This window comes from Hippoglossus hippoglossus, chromosome 16 (genome assembly GCF_009819705.1).
Source record: "Hippoglossus hippoglossus isolate fHipHip1 chromosome 16, fHipHip1.pri, whole genome shotgun sequence".
Classification (NCBI taxonomy): Eukaryota; Metazoa; Chordata; class Actinopteri; order Pleuronectiformes; family Pleuronectidae; genus Hippoglossus; species Hippoglossus hippoglossus.
In genome coordinates this window covers 14,788,770-14,803,097 of record NC_047166.1, presented here as the reverse complement: position 1 = coordinate 14,803,097, position 14,328 = coordinate 14,788,770, and the positions used below count along the sequence as shown (strand labels likewise).

General features: G+C 40.8%; 2 protein-coding genes across 2 annotated transcripts; both read left to right on the top strand.

Annotated features, from left to right (window-relative positions):
- The first annotated feature begins 2,631 nt into the window (after positions 1–2,631).
- Positions 2,632–6,024, top strand: gpatch3 (G patch domain containing 3). The gene is made up of 7 exons (XM_034611452.1): positions 2,632–3,035; positions 4,225–4,724; positions 4,844–5,018; positions 5,160–5,219; positions 5,328–5,449; positions 5,541–5,668; positions 5,757–6,024. The coding sequence occupies exons 1-7, from the start codon at positions 2,639–2,641 to the stop codon at positions 5,938–5,940; spliced, it is 1,566 nt and encodes a 521-aa protein (XP_034467343.1). The 5' UTR covers positions 2,632–2,638; the 3' UTR covers positions 5,941–6,024.
- Positions 6,025–6,444: 420 nt separating this feature from the next.
- On the top strand, positions 6,445–10,703 carry gpn2 (GPN-loop GTPase 2). The gene is made up of 6 exons (XM_034611455.1): positions 6,445–6,517; positions 6,801–7,307; positions 7,445–7,601; positions 8,061–8,221; positions 9,971–10,101; positions 10,314–10,703. Exons 2-6 carry the CDS (start codon positions 6,888–6,890, stop codon positions 10,384–10,386), a joined length of 942 nt encoding a protein of 313 aa, XP_034467346.1. The 5' UTR covers positions 6,445–6,517; positions 6,801–6,887; the 3' UTR covers positions 10,387–10,703.
- The last annotated feature ends 3,625 nt before the right edge of the window (positions 10,704–14,328 follow it).

Sequence of the window (14,328 nt, the reverse complement as noted above, 5' to 3'; positions counted from 1 at the left end):
TGGGTCATTGACCCAAGGTGACAGTTATTACCGCGGGTTCATTTCAATCCTCGAGGGGGGAAGAAAAAAAAAATCATTAAATTACAGAGGAGTACAAACTGTTGGAAGTCATATCAAATGTTTATTTGTACCTCTGTCAGGTTCACTATAAAAGTTATGTTTAAAGTTATATGTACACCTTGTAAACTTACAAGGACAATATCAGAAAACTCCTATGCAGTAAAGCAGACCCAGAATGTGGAGCTCACATTTCTAAACAACCAAATTAAAATCAAGTTTTCAGGCTTTTTATCTTTACTTTGTCCCTAAAGTACCTCTTGAAGCACAACTGTGATAAACCTGAACACATATACTCTCGGGGTTATAACTAAAAGATGTCGGCAGCAAAGTGTACCCAGATCTATCAAGTACTGTACAACCAGGTGGAATCATTGCTTGGTCAGACTTTCAGTGTTATTTTGTTATACTTGAATTAGATGTCTCCTTATATTTTACCATGACAGATTTTTAGTTTGGCGGATTTTTTTCTGCTTTATGTTAAGAGGCACTGAGGTATTTCAGAAATTAAGATAGTTTTTTGTTTAAACAGAAATAATGATTTTGTAAAATAACTTTTATTTTCAAAAATGCAAGGTATACTATGTATGTATGTATGTATGTATGTATGTATGTATGTATGTATGTATGTATGTATGTATGTATGTATGTATAAAGTGTTATTGTATTGGTACTACAAACCATAACAAACCATACAGTTTAATTGTAAAGCTGTATCTTAATTTATTAAGGCCAAAAGCTTCAAAGCAATGACTCACAACACTGACTTTTGGTAGATTTGTGAAAAGATCTCATCTCTTCCAGGGTAATTACTGACTTTTTTTTTTTTAAATCTGTCTGTGCTGGAAAATTTCCCATGTAACTTGGAAGTGATAAGATACAGTAAGTCTTACATTTCTGCTGTCTTTCAGATATTCAAGTATACAGAAGAGCTCTAAATAGATTATATATGAAGTTTTAATCTTTCAGTACTTTACAAGCACTGGTCTAGTTTGATTATAAATATAAAAATAACATTGAACTAATTCAATCTGTAAAGTTGAGATGCTTTCATCACAATTTCTTTCATTTTCCACACATGACATTCCACAAAACGGCTGTCACTAATGCACAGTAAGTGTTTAATATGGTTTGTAAAGTGATGTCAGGGTCCAGACACCCGACTCTAGTTTTACAGCCTATTACTATCAAAACACTATGATAAAAGCTGAGGTGAAGGCTAAAGACCTTGCTGCTGCTGGGTCAATGAACTCTGACTGAATATGTCATGGTTGTGTCTCTGACAGACATGATGTAAAAGATTTCAATAATTAAAAAATAAAATAAAGACAACGATGGTCTTGTCAGTGAGAATAAAGAGCTTTATCTTGTGTTGTTGTAAAATTGATTTAAAACTGAGCCTGGGGGATTTTGTGTCATTTGAGTCTTGCAGTTTAGTTTCTCCATTTAATTTTGACTGTGATCAAAGCTGCAGAATATCTCACTGTCAATGTTCTATTTGATGAGTGTTATGAGTCGATTTTCAGTTTTGGGAAATTGTCCAACAAAGGGAATAACTCCACTTATAGGTACATCCCATTTTGTCTCTTTTGTACATGGTTTTTTTTGTAAGTGATTTGTGTTGTCAGAGAGCTGAGTGTGGGTCTGACACTGCGGATGTGGCCTGTGTATGAGACTACGTTGACATATGAGACACTGTACGAGCTGAAGTTCTCATCCCTGTCACAGTGCTTGTTATCTCTGCAAGCATTCATCTTGGAAATCAGGGGAATTTTAGTTTGGATTGGATTGCCATAATTTAATTTAGAAGACAAAGAAACAATGGTGCACATAGATACAGTAAAATCTTCAGAGATGATCTCAAATATTGATTGTTCAGGGTAGGTAGTTTCACACTTGATATGACATATTGTTGTGAGAGATAAAGACAGAACAAGGAGAATCAAACCATATAGTATCTTTAAAGATCTATCTGTGTCTTTCATTAGGAACTCCTCTGTGTTTGTTCTTTTTGATGTGAAATGTATGAGAATTATACAGAAATAAAAAACCATGAAGAATGGAAGCGTATACATACATAGAGCCATACAGGTGCCATAAAGATAATAAATATGAAAAAAAACACAAACCTAAATGTGGAAATATAGAATAAAATAATGAAAAAGCTAATAAATATGTTGAAAAATAAAGAGAAATTAATTAATTAATTTATGTAGGTATTTAAAAATTATTGTCATTTATTATTCTTTTTTTTGCACATTGTATTTATTGTTATCCCTTTTTTCGTAATGTTTCCTCTATTACTTTGCTTTTCCTTAAATTGTCTTTATCCTTAAATAATTTAGTATGTTTCTTTATACTTCCACATATATATAATATAATATAACAATATTAAGTGTTATGAGAGGTTTTAAGTGTTTATACACGGATTTGACATCATTAATAGGCCATTTTACAACTATTGTTAAATATATATAATAGTATATAATATACTATTATATACTATCATATTCAGGAAGCGGATGTGACGTCAGTTCTGTAGTCGCACAGATGACGTATGCCGTCCCGGTGATAAACAATCATGGCGGACTGTGAGAGAGAGGCTCCTGTGTATTTCGCCGTCAGTAATATTCCTGTAGCTTTTCACTCGTCGGACCTGAGAAACTATTTCTGTCAGTTTATAGAAAGCGGTGGTTTTAATTGTTTCCACTACCGACACCGGCCGGTGGTGCTGAGAGAAAACACGGAGGAGGGAAGCTCCGGCTCCGGCTCCACACAGACCGAGCAGCTCAGTGAAAACAACCCGGAGAAGAAGAAGAAGCAGGCGGCGGGGTCGTGCTGTTGCGTCGTCTCGGTTCAGGGCAAAGACGCCGACCGGTTCGTCAAGATGTACGCGGGGAATCACTGGATTAACTCGAAGGGGACGTGGCTGTCCAGGCGCTGTGTTATCAAGAGAGTCAAAGTGACGCTCGACACAGGTTAGTTGAATGTTTAAAACTTGACTGTGTTCGACCCTCAACACGAACAGGAAGAAATGACTCATCGTTTTGCCAAAGATATCCCCTTCTTCTGTTGTGCCTCACTAAAGGGACACTCCGTCGATTCTACACACTTGTTCTGTGACTCTGGAGCTTTTATCAACCTGGAGGAATCAAACAGAATAATCACACCTTGTAGCCTGCAGTAAAACCTGATGTGATTATGGGAAGTGAAGGAACAAGTGTACAGGTAGATCAATCCATTCTCACCAACAATGAGACAGTGTTGAAGTACCTGACTAGAGGCTTAAGATTATTCTGTTTTGGTGAGAACCTGTTGTACATGAGTCATATTTAAGAAAATAATAACCAAAAAAAAATTAACAATACACATATATATATATATATATATATATATATACATACACTATATACACTATATACACTAAATTGATGCTGACAAATTGTTAACCTATCCTCATCTGAGTTGCTGTCCTTGTCTACCACATCCTCCACCAGTGTGCCTATCATTATTGGCTGGAAAGACGTCACATAAAATGTGATGTGTAAAAAACATATGGTCCATATTCATCATTACAAGCATGTAATACAGACGTAGATCTATATTTTATTATACAGAAAATTATAACTACCAATAACGTCACTAAATGATGAAATTACTTGTTGATCGTACAGAGGGCGTAATTATCGTACAAACACGATTATTATCGTACTCCTGGAAACACAGTTTGTACTTTTCATCAATTATCTACACCAATTATTCCTTGAGGTTAGCTGGAGCCAACATTGGGTGAGAAGGGGGGTGCACCCTGGACAGATCATCAGCGTATCACAGGACCAACATAAAACAGACAAAACAACCAATTATGCTCACATTCAGAACTTAGAGTCAATTTAGAGTCACCAGTTGATCTAAACCCAATCTGCCTTGCACATTCTTTGGCCTGTGGGAGGAAGCCGGAGTTCCAGGAGAGAACCCACACAGATACGGGGGAGGGGCCATGTAAACGCCCCACAGAAAGATCCCAACATTTTTTATTTCTGTTTTTGTGACACCTTGATCAATAATGAATCACGCCTATTGCAAACTATGAGAGCTCAAGTTATTATCCTGAAAGTGCCTTGGTATTTATGAAGTAATTATCACCATTTCTTTCACTTCCTTCAGATGATGAGCCATTACCCTACAAAACAAAGTACGAGCAGCGGCACCGTGTTTCATTAACGGAGCGCTTTACAGAGGCTGACCTCAAAACCTTGTCCGAGCTGAACCCACCCTCTCTGATGCAGAACGGGAACGTGGGCACACCGGTGAAAGTGTTCCTCCAACTCATCCAGTCCTGCCGACTGCCTCCACGCCTCATCAGGAAGCTGGGCCTCATTTTCCCCAAGACCAGCTCCAACCGCCGTTACGGCAACGTACCTTTCCAGTATCACAACACCCGCACGCTCCCGGCCACAGAGGAGACCATATTCACAGCTACTGGACATCAAATATCAGGACCGGGCACTTTTGCTGCTCGACGCTTGAGACCCAAGGCTGACACAGAAACAACAGAGACTGATGAGCTGCAGGAGGAGGAGGAGGAGGAGGAGAAAGAGGTGGAGGAGGAGGATAAAGAGGAGGAGGAAAAGGAGGAGGAGGATACACAGTCTAATGCAGATGATGTGGGTATAAGTTTAATCCATCAATATCAGTAATTTATTGTGTATGCAGAGATATACTGTAGGGCTAGATGTCATCATCATCATCCCCTTCTCTGAGGTTTGCCGTTTATTGGTTGCAGGATGATGATTGCTGTGAGGAGTGGGAACGACATGAGGCTTTACATGAAGATGTCACGAGCCAAGAGCGATGCAAAGAGAGGCTGTTTGAGGAGGAGATCGAGTTGAAGTGGGAAAAGGGCGGATCGGGCCTGGTGTTCTACACCGACGCTCAGTATTGGCAGGAAGAAGAAGGGGGTATGCAAAAATACACTAATCACATTTTAGACATGAACAGATAAACAGATTCAAATCAACAATTATATGATGTATTTATCTTCACTACATTAAATGACGTGTATTTTTTTGTTTACCATTTATGTCACTTTGTCTTTTTAGATTTTGATGAACAAACCACAGACGACTGGGATGTCGACATGAGTGTTTACTATGATAAAGGTATCTCACATTTGCTCTACACCTCCTATCCCCTTGATCAAGAAAGGAACCAAACACTGTTATTGTTGCAGAGTCAGATTTTCTTTAGCCCGGCTCTTCCTCTTACAGACGGAGGTGACATGGATTCCCGTGACTATGTCCGGATGCGGTACGAAAATAGGCTGAGGGACGGTCTTGAAGATGGTTCTGGATCCAGTCAGTCTATCGGCAAGTTTGAGAGGTTCACTAAGGTAAGTCAGGTTGCCACTGCCTATAATCTGGTCCAGAAATTTCTTTTACTGTCTCTATAACATATTTAATTACTATATTTCCCTTGGGTAGGGCTTTGGCCGTCGTTTGATGGAGAAGCAAGGCTGGAAGGATGGCGAAGGCTTGGGGGACAGTCAGACTGGAATCGCTGAAGCCCTGGAAAGTGAGGGCCAGCGTCCCACCTGCAAAAGGGGCTTTGGGTGAGTGTAGATTAGATAGAATGAGCATGATTTGGTATGTTGTAATACATTGCTTCCTTTATGCTTTTGTAAATGTCTCATTTTTCAGGTATCACGGAGAGAAATTGTTGTTACATTCTGGGAAAAAGGCCCGAAAAGATTTCCACATAACTACGCGGTATGATAAACCCAAAGACATAGACGGGGGCGACACCTTGCTGAGACGGCAACCAAACACCAGTATGAAGTACAGAGGCTGGCAGCCGGGTGGCATCATTGGACCACGGAGATGACGTTAAATACATTATTATTTTGTATAAATGTATTTTATTATGAATTTGTTTGCCTTTTGATATTAAAACTTGTTTCAATTAATTCATCTAACTTGTGCTGAGTCTGGTTACTATGTATATTCTTATTTAATCTAATAAAAATAATACATTTTATTTCACTGCACGTTTCTAAATACCCAAGGACACATTACAATACATCAAAAATAAAGACATGAATAATTGAAGTCAAACCAACCGTTAAAATCAGATTAAGAGAAGCAAACACCCATCAATACAACATATGTGCCACAAGAACAGTAAAACTAAGATGTAACTCAAGTTAGGCATGGACACCTAATATTACATTGAGAAAAATCTAATGTTAGTGCTTCAAATTTCTATAGTAATGTATCTAAGTACATAACAAGCGTACAAGGTTTTAATATTGAATTAAGTTCAATCACCCAAATCTTTAATTATTGTGCTCCATATTAAAATTTTAAAGTGATGCTTTTATTTTGGTAACGTAACCCGGATGTGCTTCAGCGTAAACGAGTCTATGGGCTTACGAGCGTGTGCGCATGCAAACAAAACGGCGGTACGTGAAGATTACTCATCAGTATTTGTTAAATTCACAAATGGAAGATTATAAAAATGTACAGAAATTGTTGTTAGCTGTTGTTTCAGTTTTATTTAGTAGCACGCAGACATTTAATTAATGCTAACATGCATTAGCCAGCTAGCTTCCTTTATGTGAACTTGTCAACAAACTTTATTGAGATTTATTGACTCTTTGTTGAACGTCAAGGTGAATAAAGGTTAAATTTACCTGCAGTAGTTTTACAGTTGCTTTGTGCCACTATCTGATGTGACTCCCGCAGATAACAGTGAGCTGGATGCTGGTTTACATCCTGGTCCTCTCTCTGATGTGAACCCCTGCGAGATCCAGTCCACTTGTTACCGGAACCATGTCCAGTCAGCCTGGAGCCGCCCACTCTCTCCGGTTCGGCCAGGTGGTCATCGGACCGCCGGGCTCGGGTAAAACCACCTACTGCCGAGGGATGCAGGAGTTCATGACTTCCCTGGGACGTAAGGTGGTGGTGGTGAATATGGACCCTGCCAACGATGGACTTCCATATACCTGTGGTGTGAATATCTCGGAGCTGGTCACTCTGGACGATGTGATGGAAGGATTGAAGCTCGGCCCCAACGGGGGGCTCCTCTACTGTATGGAGTATGTAGAAGCAAATCTGGACTGGTTGGAGAACAAGCTGAAGGCACACGGTGACTCTTACTTCCTGTTTGACTGTCCCGGACAGGTGGAGCTCTACACCCACCAGAACTCCGTCAAGAATATATTCTCACAGCTGGCCAAGTGGAACTTCAGGGTGAGCTTCGGATGCAGGCAGGGACGAGATGGATCTGCTGTCTCCTGATGCTTTATGTATTCAATCGTTATACATGTGCTTAATGTGAAACTAATTTCTTCTTTCGCTGTTCTCTCCCACTTTGTACCTTCCTCCAGCTGACGTCAGTGCACCTCGTGGACTCTCACTACTGCGCTGACCCAGCCAAGTTCATCTCTGTGCTGTGCACCTCCCTGTCCACCATGCTGCACGTGGAGCTTCCCCACGTCAACATCCTCTCCAAGATGGACTTGATTGAGCAGTATGGCAAACTGGGTAAGAGCTGTGGGCGTTTATAATTGGTTTCAGCTCAATCTGTTACTTTGGTTGGTTTGTTTGTCACCACGATTACAGAAGAACTACTGAACAGATTTCCACAAAGCCCAGTGGAAGGATGGGACATAGGCCAAGAAAGAACACATTCAATTTTGGCATTTGTCTCTTTCTTTATCATTGCAATAGAGGGTGTTTCTTGACATTTTCACCAAATTGTTCATGGTTCCTGATTTAAAAAAAATCAGACACATTTAGGGGACTGATATCCAGTGTGAAAGTAAAGTGTGATTTGGTGCAGCTTGATTGTATTTAAGGAGACTGTTGGGCCTTGGCTGTGGTGTGCAGTCTACTGAGTACCATTCCAGTTGATTTACTGATTAACTTATGACTAATTAAGGTTCAAACATAATGTTATGTACTATGGTAATATTTTGTTTTGTTTTGTGTATCCTTGTACAGCCTTCAACCTTGACTTCTACACAGAGGTCATGGATCTGACTTATCTCCTCGAAAACCTGGCTGCAGATCCCTTCTTTAAAAAATTCCATCGTCTAAATCAAAAGTTGGCAGAGGTCATAGAAGACTACGGCCTCGTCTCCTTCGTGCCTCTGAATGTCCAGGTATGAGTGCTGCTTTTGTAACCTTATTGTAACATATTGAAAGAAAATGACCCACAGTTACTCAGGATCCAAACATCTCCTACTGCAGTTGGAACTAATATTGCTACAAACCCATTGATTTGCCATCTGTGGTTCAGTAAATAAAGTTAATTAAGTGGATTAAACATTTAAGTAGAATCCACATGGGGATTTCCTGATTGAAAAAAAGACTCAGAGTAGTACAGATGCCTTCTGACCTTATAGAAATAAAACGAATGAAATATAATCATGTAGTCATATAGTTATTACAGGTATGTGATTGACCTCATTTACAGCATAGATTGTATGTACGTGCTGCAGCTATTTTTTCACACCTAAAAAACACAAGCCTGACTCTCTCCGATTGAAATGGGGTATTGCTTAGTGACCACCTTGTTAAACACCTGCTTTGAGCTAAATACATTTTTTTTAAATCACAGACCCTGACCAGCTTTAGCCAGCATTCCACTGTTGCATGCTTTGAATGCTCAGTTTCTGTGTCTAGAATAAAAAAAGCTAAAATAGCTGACAGATTGTAAGTGCTTTCTCAGAGTATGATTTTTTTCCCCCACTAATTTAGGAAACTAATGTCATAAAAGAAGATTTAGCAGCAAATCTTTCAAAAGATTTCATCAGCATATCAGTCATAATCACGAGTCTCTTTTCAAACTGAAGACTGGATCAATTCCTGCAGATGGATTGGACTGGTGAAAGGGAGCGGACTGTCTGCGTCTTCTTACATTATTTCTTTATGGAGACTGATTGGATCCTGTGCTGGTCCAGAGACACGAGTCTAGACTGCTGGATGCACCATCACTGCATATGGGACTAGCAATTTATTCAAATGGCAGGTTGGCACTTGGAAAATGCAGCCTTGATGCATTTCTACATCATGTTTTCTACTCCTGCTTAGTTAAGCAGCCACTAGTTACCTTGGTTACCGCTGGCGGTTAACGCAGCAAATTTAAAGAGCAACATTTTTGACCTTGAGAGAGACAAGATGCTAAACGCTGAAGATTAGAGTTCAGGTGGTCAAGGCTCAAGTAAAAATATATTCAATTTGCCTACTCACATATTCTACCATTAATGGCAATAGCTCCTCCATTTCAACTGTCATTGCTGCTCCCTTCATTTCTATCAGACAATTTACAATGTATATTTTACACCATTATATTAAAAACTGTCTCTTCTATTGTTGTTAATATAGTCATTTGGTTTATGTGTTCAGCTAAATGCGGCATTTATTGCACTTCTGTCCGTCCTGAGAGAGGGATCCCTCACATGGGGCTCTCTCTGAGGTTTGTACGCCTCCCGGTTAATTGGGGGAGGGGTGGGGGGGTTTTCTTACTCTTGTTGAGGGTTTAGGAGAGAGGATGTTGCACCTTGTTAAGCCCTATGACATAAATTGCACTTTGTGAATATGGGCTATACAAGTAAAATTTGATTGATTTATAATAAACGTGTGGAAAAAGCTGCATGACCACATTTTTTAAAGAATGTTTCCAAATCTTTTAGACAAATGTGCCTTCATGCAGCGGCAACACATCAGTTACTATGCAGACTTGTGATCGGATTACTTCTATATACTTTACTCACAAACCAGAAACAAAAAGCACATTAGCAAGGTTCCAGTTAGAATTTCTCATTAAATATTGCGTCAGTGGGTATTTCCAGTAGATTTCTACAGGGAAAAACCCTCCTGAATAACATGCTTCTGTTTTCTGTGTCCAGGACAAAGAGAGCATGATTCAGGTCTTACGAGCAGTGGACAAGGCCAACGGCTACTGCTTTGGAGACCTGGAAGAGAGGAATCTGCAAGCCATGATGTCAGCTGCTGTGGGGGCTGACTTCCAGTTCGACTCGTATCCTTTCCTAATCACTGCGGTGACTCACTGTGACTCATCTGCTTTAAAATCAAACCCTAACATTTACAGGAGGCGTTTGAATAGAACTGAATACTCCGGATGTTTCTGCTAACTGAGGATGAACTAAGTTAATGGTAACCTGACCGTCTGACAATATACATTTTAAATTGTGTTATTTTGTCATGTTTTCCTTAACCGTTGACCTCCAGTACTCTCGGAGTGCAGGAGAGGTATGTTGAAACTAGTGGAAAGACTGTGGAGGAGGAAATGATGCAGCTGTAAATTGAAAAGCCCAATTTAAAGGACATGACTGGTCGGCTTTATGGCACAAATATACCGGAGGACTCTTGGCAACATCCATCTCATCTGGCCTCTCTTCCAGGGCAGTGGAACTAAATTTGGGGCTGTGACTGCCTCAAGGTTGCACCACACTATCATAAAAGATCACACAGAATGCCTGAAAGGGAGTAAATACTCAACTTTGCTTTACTTATCAACGTGATTAATTGTTTTTCTGTAGTGCTCTCTTTGTGAACAACAATAAAGGACATTTTCAATAGATGCCTGCTTGTTTATATAAATATATATCAAATGTAAAAGCAATATTTTTTCTTCCTTTCTCAGAGTACATTAGATATTCAAGGGCCTGATATTTTTAAAGACTTGCAGGTAAATTTCAAATGGTAAGCATGGGGAGTGGAGCAGGTCTATATAGTGATATTCATTTACAAACAAAGTGAGTGCAACAAATGTAAGGACATGAATTACCAGAAAATAAGAAATTCACATTAATATTACTATTTTCTTCAGATTTTTATACGTGTGTGTATAATATGGTGATGAACCTAATTGCAAAGATTAAACAGAGGACTTGGACTTTGTTCACGTGTAAGCTCCTGTCATGTGCATGTATTAGTGCAGACGATGGTCTGACAGGAAGATCCAGAGAACAGCGTTTTGCTTTTATATAAGCTGTGGAATGTAATGGGACTGACAACTGTCAGTGCCTGAGAGATCCAAGTGCAACTGGATCGTGTGTGGTGAATGGATAAATATTAACACTAATAATACATATTTTATGTTGCAGAATACATTGTGATGTTTCTTGTGTATAGGTTAAGTTTGACTGCCAATGGGATCAAAAAACAATCAGTATCCTATAGTAATCCATGAATTGAGTGAAACTAAATAAGGTGGGACACACTTTTTCCCAAGCTTTGTTTGGGGGGAGGCCCACAATCTCAGATCGGGAAAAAAACCTGTCTTTAAACAGTACATAGTCTTATATCAAGTGTAGACTACAGTAATACTTTAAGCATAGCTTGAAGGTTCAGTGTGTAAGATTTAGGTGAAAGGGATCTATTGGCAGAAATTGAGTATACAATAATTCTATTGATGTTTTTGCTAGTGTTTACACACCTAAATTGTACGACTTGTTTTCGTGGGCCCTTTAAATACTTTATATTTACATCTGTAGCTGGTCCTCTCTACGAAGGCCGCCATGTTGTTTACAGTAGCCCAGACTGGAGAGACTAAACACCTTTTGAGTTGTTAGGACAACTGAAGGCTACCACAGGTTATCTTTTATGTTTGGAAGAGGAGGGTGAGGTGAGGGGTATCAGCTGCAACATGCAGCTTCACCACTAGATGTCACTAAATTCTACACACTGAACCTTTAATCTTCCATATTACAGGGCTTACTGTTCAGTGAACATTGTGCAACATGTATTGTAAAATGGAAAAAAGTGTTGTCCCTTTAATCTAAAATAATTATGGACTACTTAATAACAGATACATAATTACATTATACCGATATGGACTTATGAGTTTAAAATAAAGCTAGTTAAATAAATACAAATTAAAAAACGTCTGTGGACCATTTTTTGTCGAAGACGAGATAAGACAAAAACGTTATAAACACATCTCAAGTTAATGACGTTGGCCAAGAGCGAGTCCCTGTGAGTTGGGTTTTATCTTTTTGGTACAGCAGGTGGCGCGTGTGCTTGCAAATCCTTCTCCCGGATCCTCTTAAGATCCGCTCCAGCTTTTGTCAGAGGCCGGAGCAGAAAAATGAAGTCAGGCGGGGAGAGGAAGCCACATTAAATCTGTGTTTCTGCACAACTGGCCCTGTGTCTGGTCCCTGGGATGGAGGAGCCTCTGTCTTTATACAAGCTGCTGAAACTCTGCTCTCACACACAGGAGGTGAATCCTGTCACTGTGGACGTTGTGCTGTGTAGCCACCGTGTTATCCAGCTCCACATCTAACACTCCCATCTGAATTCACTCTTTAAAAACACCCATTTCAAGCAAAGGGCTTCGTGTGTGTGTGTGTGTGTGTGTGTGTGTGTGCACGCGCTCCTCGTGCGGGGTTGTAGTCCGACTGAAATAAAGCGTGATCCACTTTGCGAGCTCGCGCTGAAGTGGGAAATCACATTAACCCTGTGTGGTGCGGAGGGGCTGCTGGGAAATGACATGTGGACAGCTCTCTCTCTCTCTCTCCTGCATTAGGGGGGTGTGTCAGGCACAATGTTAAATTGTGTTGCGATGTTTGTACATGTGATCAAGTATGTGCCTCCTCACTGCTACTTCCTGCCTCTCCCCCACTGTAAGCCCCCTAGAGGTAGATGTGTGCGTGCATGTGAGAGAGAGAGAGAGAGCAGAGACTGTGTGTGTGTGTGCATGTGAGAGAGAGAGAGAGCAGAGACTGAGAGAGAGAGTGTGTGTGTGTGTGTGTGCGTGTGTGTGAGAGAGAGAGCAGAGACTGAGAATGTGTGTGTGTGTGTGTATGTGTGTGTGTGAGAGAGAGAGAGAGAGAGAGCAGAGACTGAGTGTGTGTGAGTGTCTTTGCATGTGAGAGAGAGAGAGAGAGAGAGAGCAGAAACCATCTCTCTCTCTATCTCTCTCTCTGTGTACTCGTTTTTGTTGCCTCTCCAGCATAAACACTAACCACGTCAGGACCAGTGCACCTTATGGGGACCATACCATGTCCTAATGAGACTACTTCATTTCGGAGGTACTAGTTAAGGTCAGGGTTTTAAGGTGTGAATGGTGGTTAGGTTAAGGTTAGTGTTAGACAAGAGTTGGTCATAGTTAAGGTCAGAGATATGGTTTTGGTTAGACTACACACAATGAATGAAAGTCGATGCAGAGGTCCTTGCAAGGATAGCTGGGCAAACTTGTGTGTGTGTGTGTGCGTGTGTGTGTGTTTGTGTGTGGGTGTGTGTGCGTGAGTGCGTGTACGTGTGTGTGTGTGGAGAGAGAAACCTAAAGGCTATCTCGTCCTACTTACACACCCCAAACCTGAAGTCTTTTCAATTCCAAAATCCAACAATTAAACGCCTCATAAACCGTGCCATGCCTTTGTATTATCTTATTTTTTAAAAAGAACATCCACACACACGCACACACACACACACACACACACACACACACACACACACACACACTTCTCATTACCATCCCACCCCTGCTCAATGCTGTGCACACACCCTATGCGTTCTGTTGATGCCAAAAATGTCTGCTTCATTTGACTGAGAATGGAGGTGGGGGGGCAAATGCCCCATTTTTTCTAATTGTTGGGAGACTTTGAAACTGTTCATGCATCCTCTGTCTGCTAGATAAGGTCTGTTTTTTTTCTTCTGCACGGCGTAGTTCAATGTTAGTGGGGTGAGAGAGAGAGAGAGAGAGCGAGAGAGAGCGCGAGAGAGAGAGCGCGCGAGAGAGGGAGGGAGAGGGAGCTGGAGCCTGTGCGCCCATCCCCCCACACACAGCAAGAAGAGTGTTTCTGCTTGGAGTGAGAGACAGACAGAGGAGAGGAGGAGAGGACAGAGAGTAGAGGAGAGGAGAGAGAGGAGAGCAGAGCAGAGGAAGGGGAGAGGAGAGGAGAGGAAGAAGGAGAGGAGGGGGTGGTAGAGGAGAAGAGAGCAGAGCAGGCAGGGGAGGGAATAAGAGAGAATGTGCATTGGTAGTCTCTCGTTTGCTGCAAGGCTTCCTCCTTCTGCTCTGGAAAAACCTGTGTGTGCTGCCTTCACTCGCCTCAATACGCCTCACAGTTACTGGTGGGAAAGAACCAAGTACACATAGAATGAATATAGATTCATACTCAGGGCAAATACCACTTTTTGTTTTACACTAATGAGAACCACAACTACATTACAAGCCAGGCTAAATGGAGTCATGGCAAATAGTTTCCACCATCCAGTCCATTTGAAGTCCCAGCTTGCA

Bases quoted from the DNA above. Each gene is read 5' to 3' on its own strand.
- gpatch3 (XM_034611452.1), top strand. From the start codon at position 2,639: ATGGCGGACTGTGAGAGAGAGGCTCCTGTGTATTTCGCCGTCAGTAAT. The intron at 3,036-4,224 runs GTTAGTTGAATG...CACTTCCTTCAG, and splicing joins CAAAGTGACGCTCGACACAG to ATGATGAGCCATTACCCTAC. The intron at 5,019-5,159 runs GTATGCAAAAAT...TTGTCTTTTTAG, and splicing joins TTGGCAGGAAGAAGAAGGGG to ATTTTGATGAACAAACCACA.
- gpn2 (XM_034611455.1), top strand. From the start codon at position 6,888: ATGTCCAGTCAGCCTGGAGCCGCCCACTCTCTCCGGTTCGGCCAGGTG. The intron at 7,602-8,060 runs GTAAGAGCTGTG...ATCCTTGTACAG, and splicing joins TGAGCAGTATGGCAAACTGG to CCTTCAACCTTGACTTCTAC. The intron at 8,222-9,970 runs GTATGAGTGCTG...TTCTGTGTCCAG, and splicing joins TCGTGCCTCTGAATGTCCAG to GACAAAGAGAGCATGATTCA.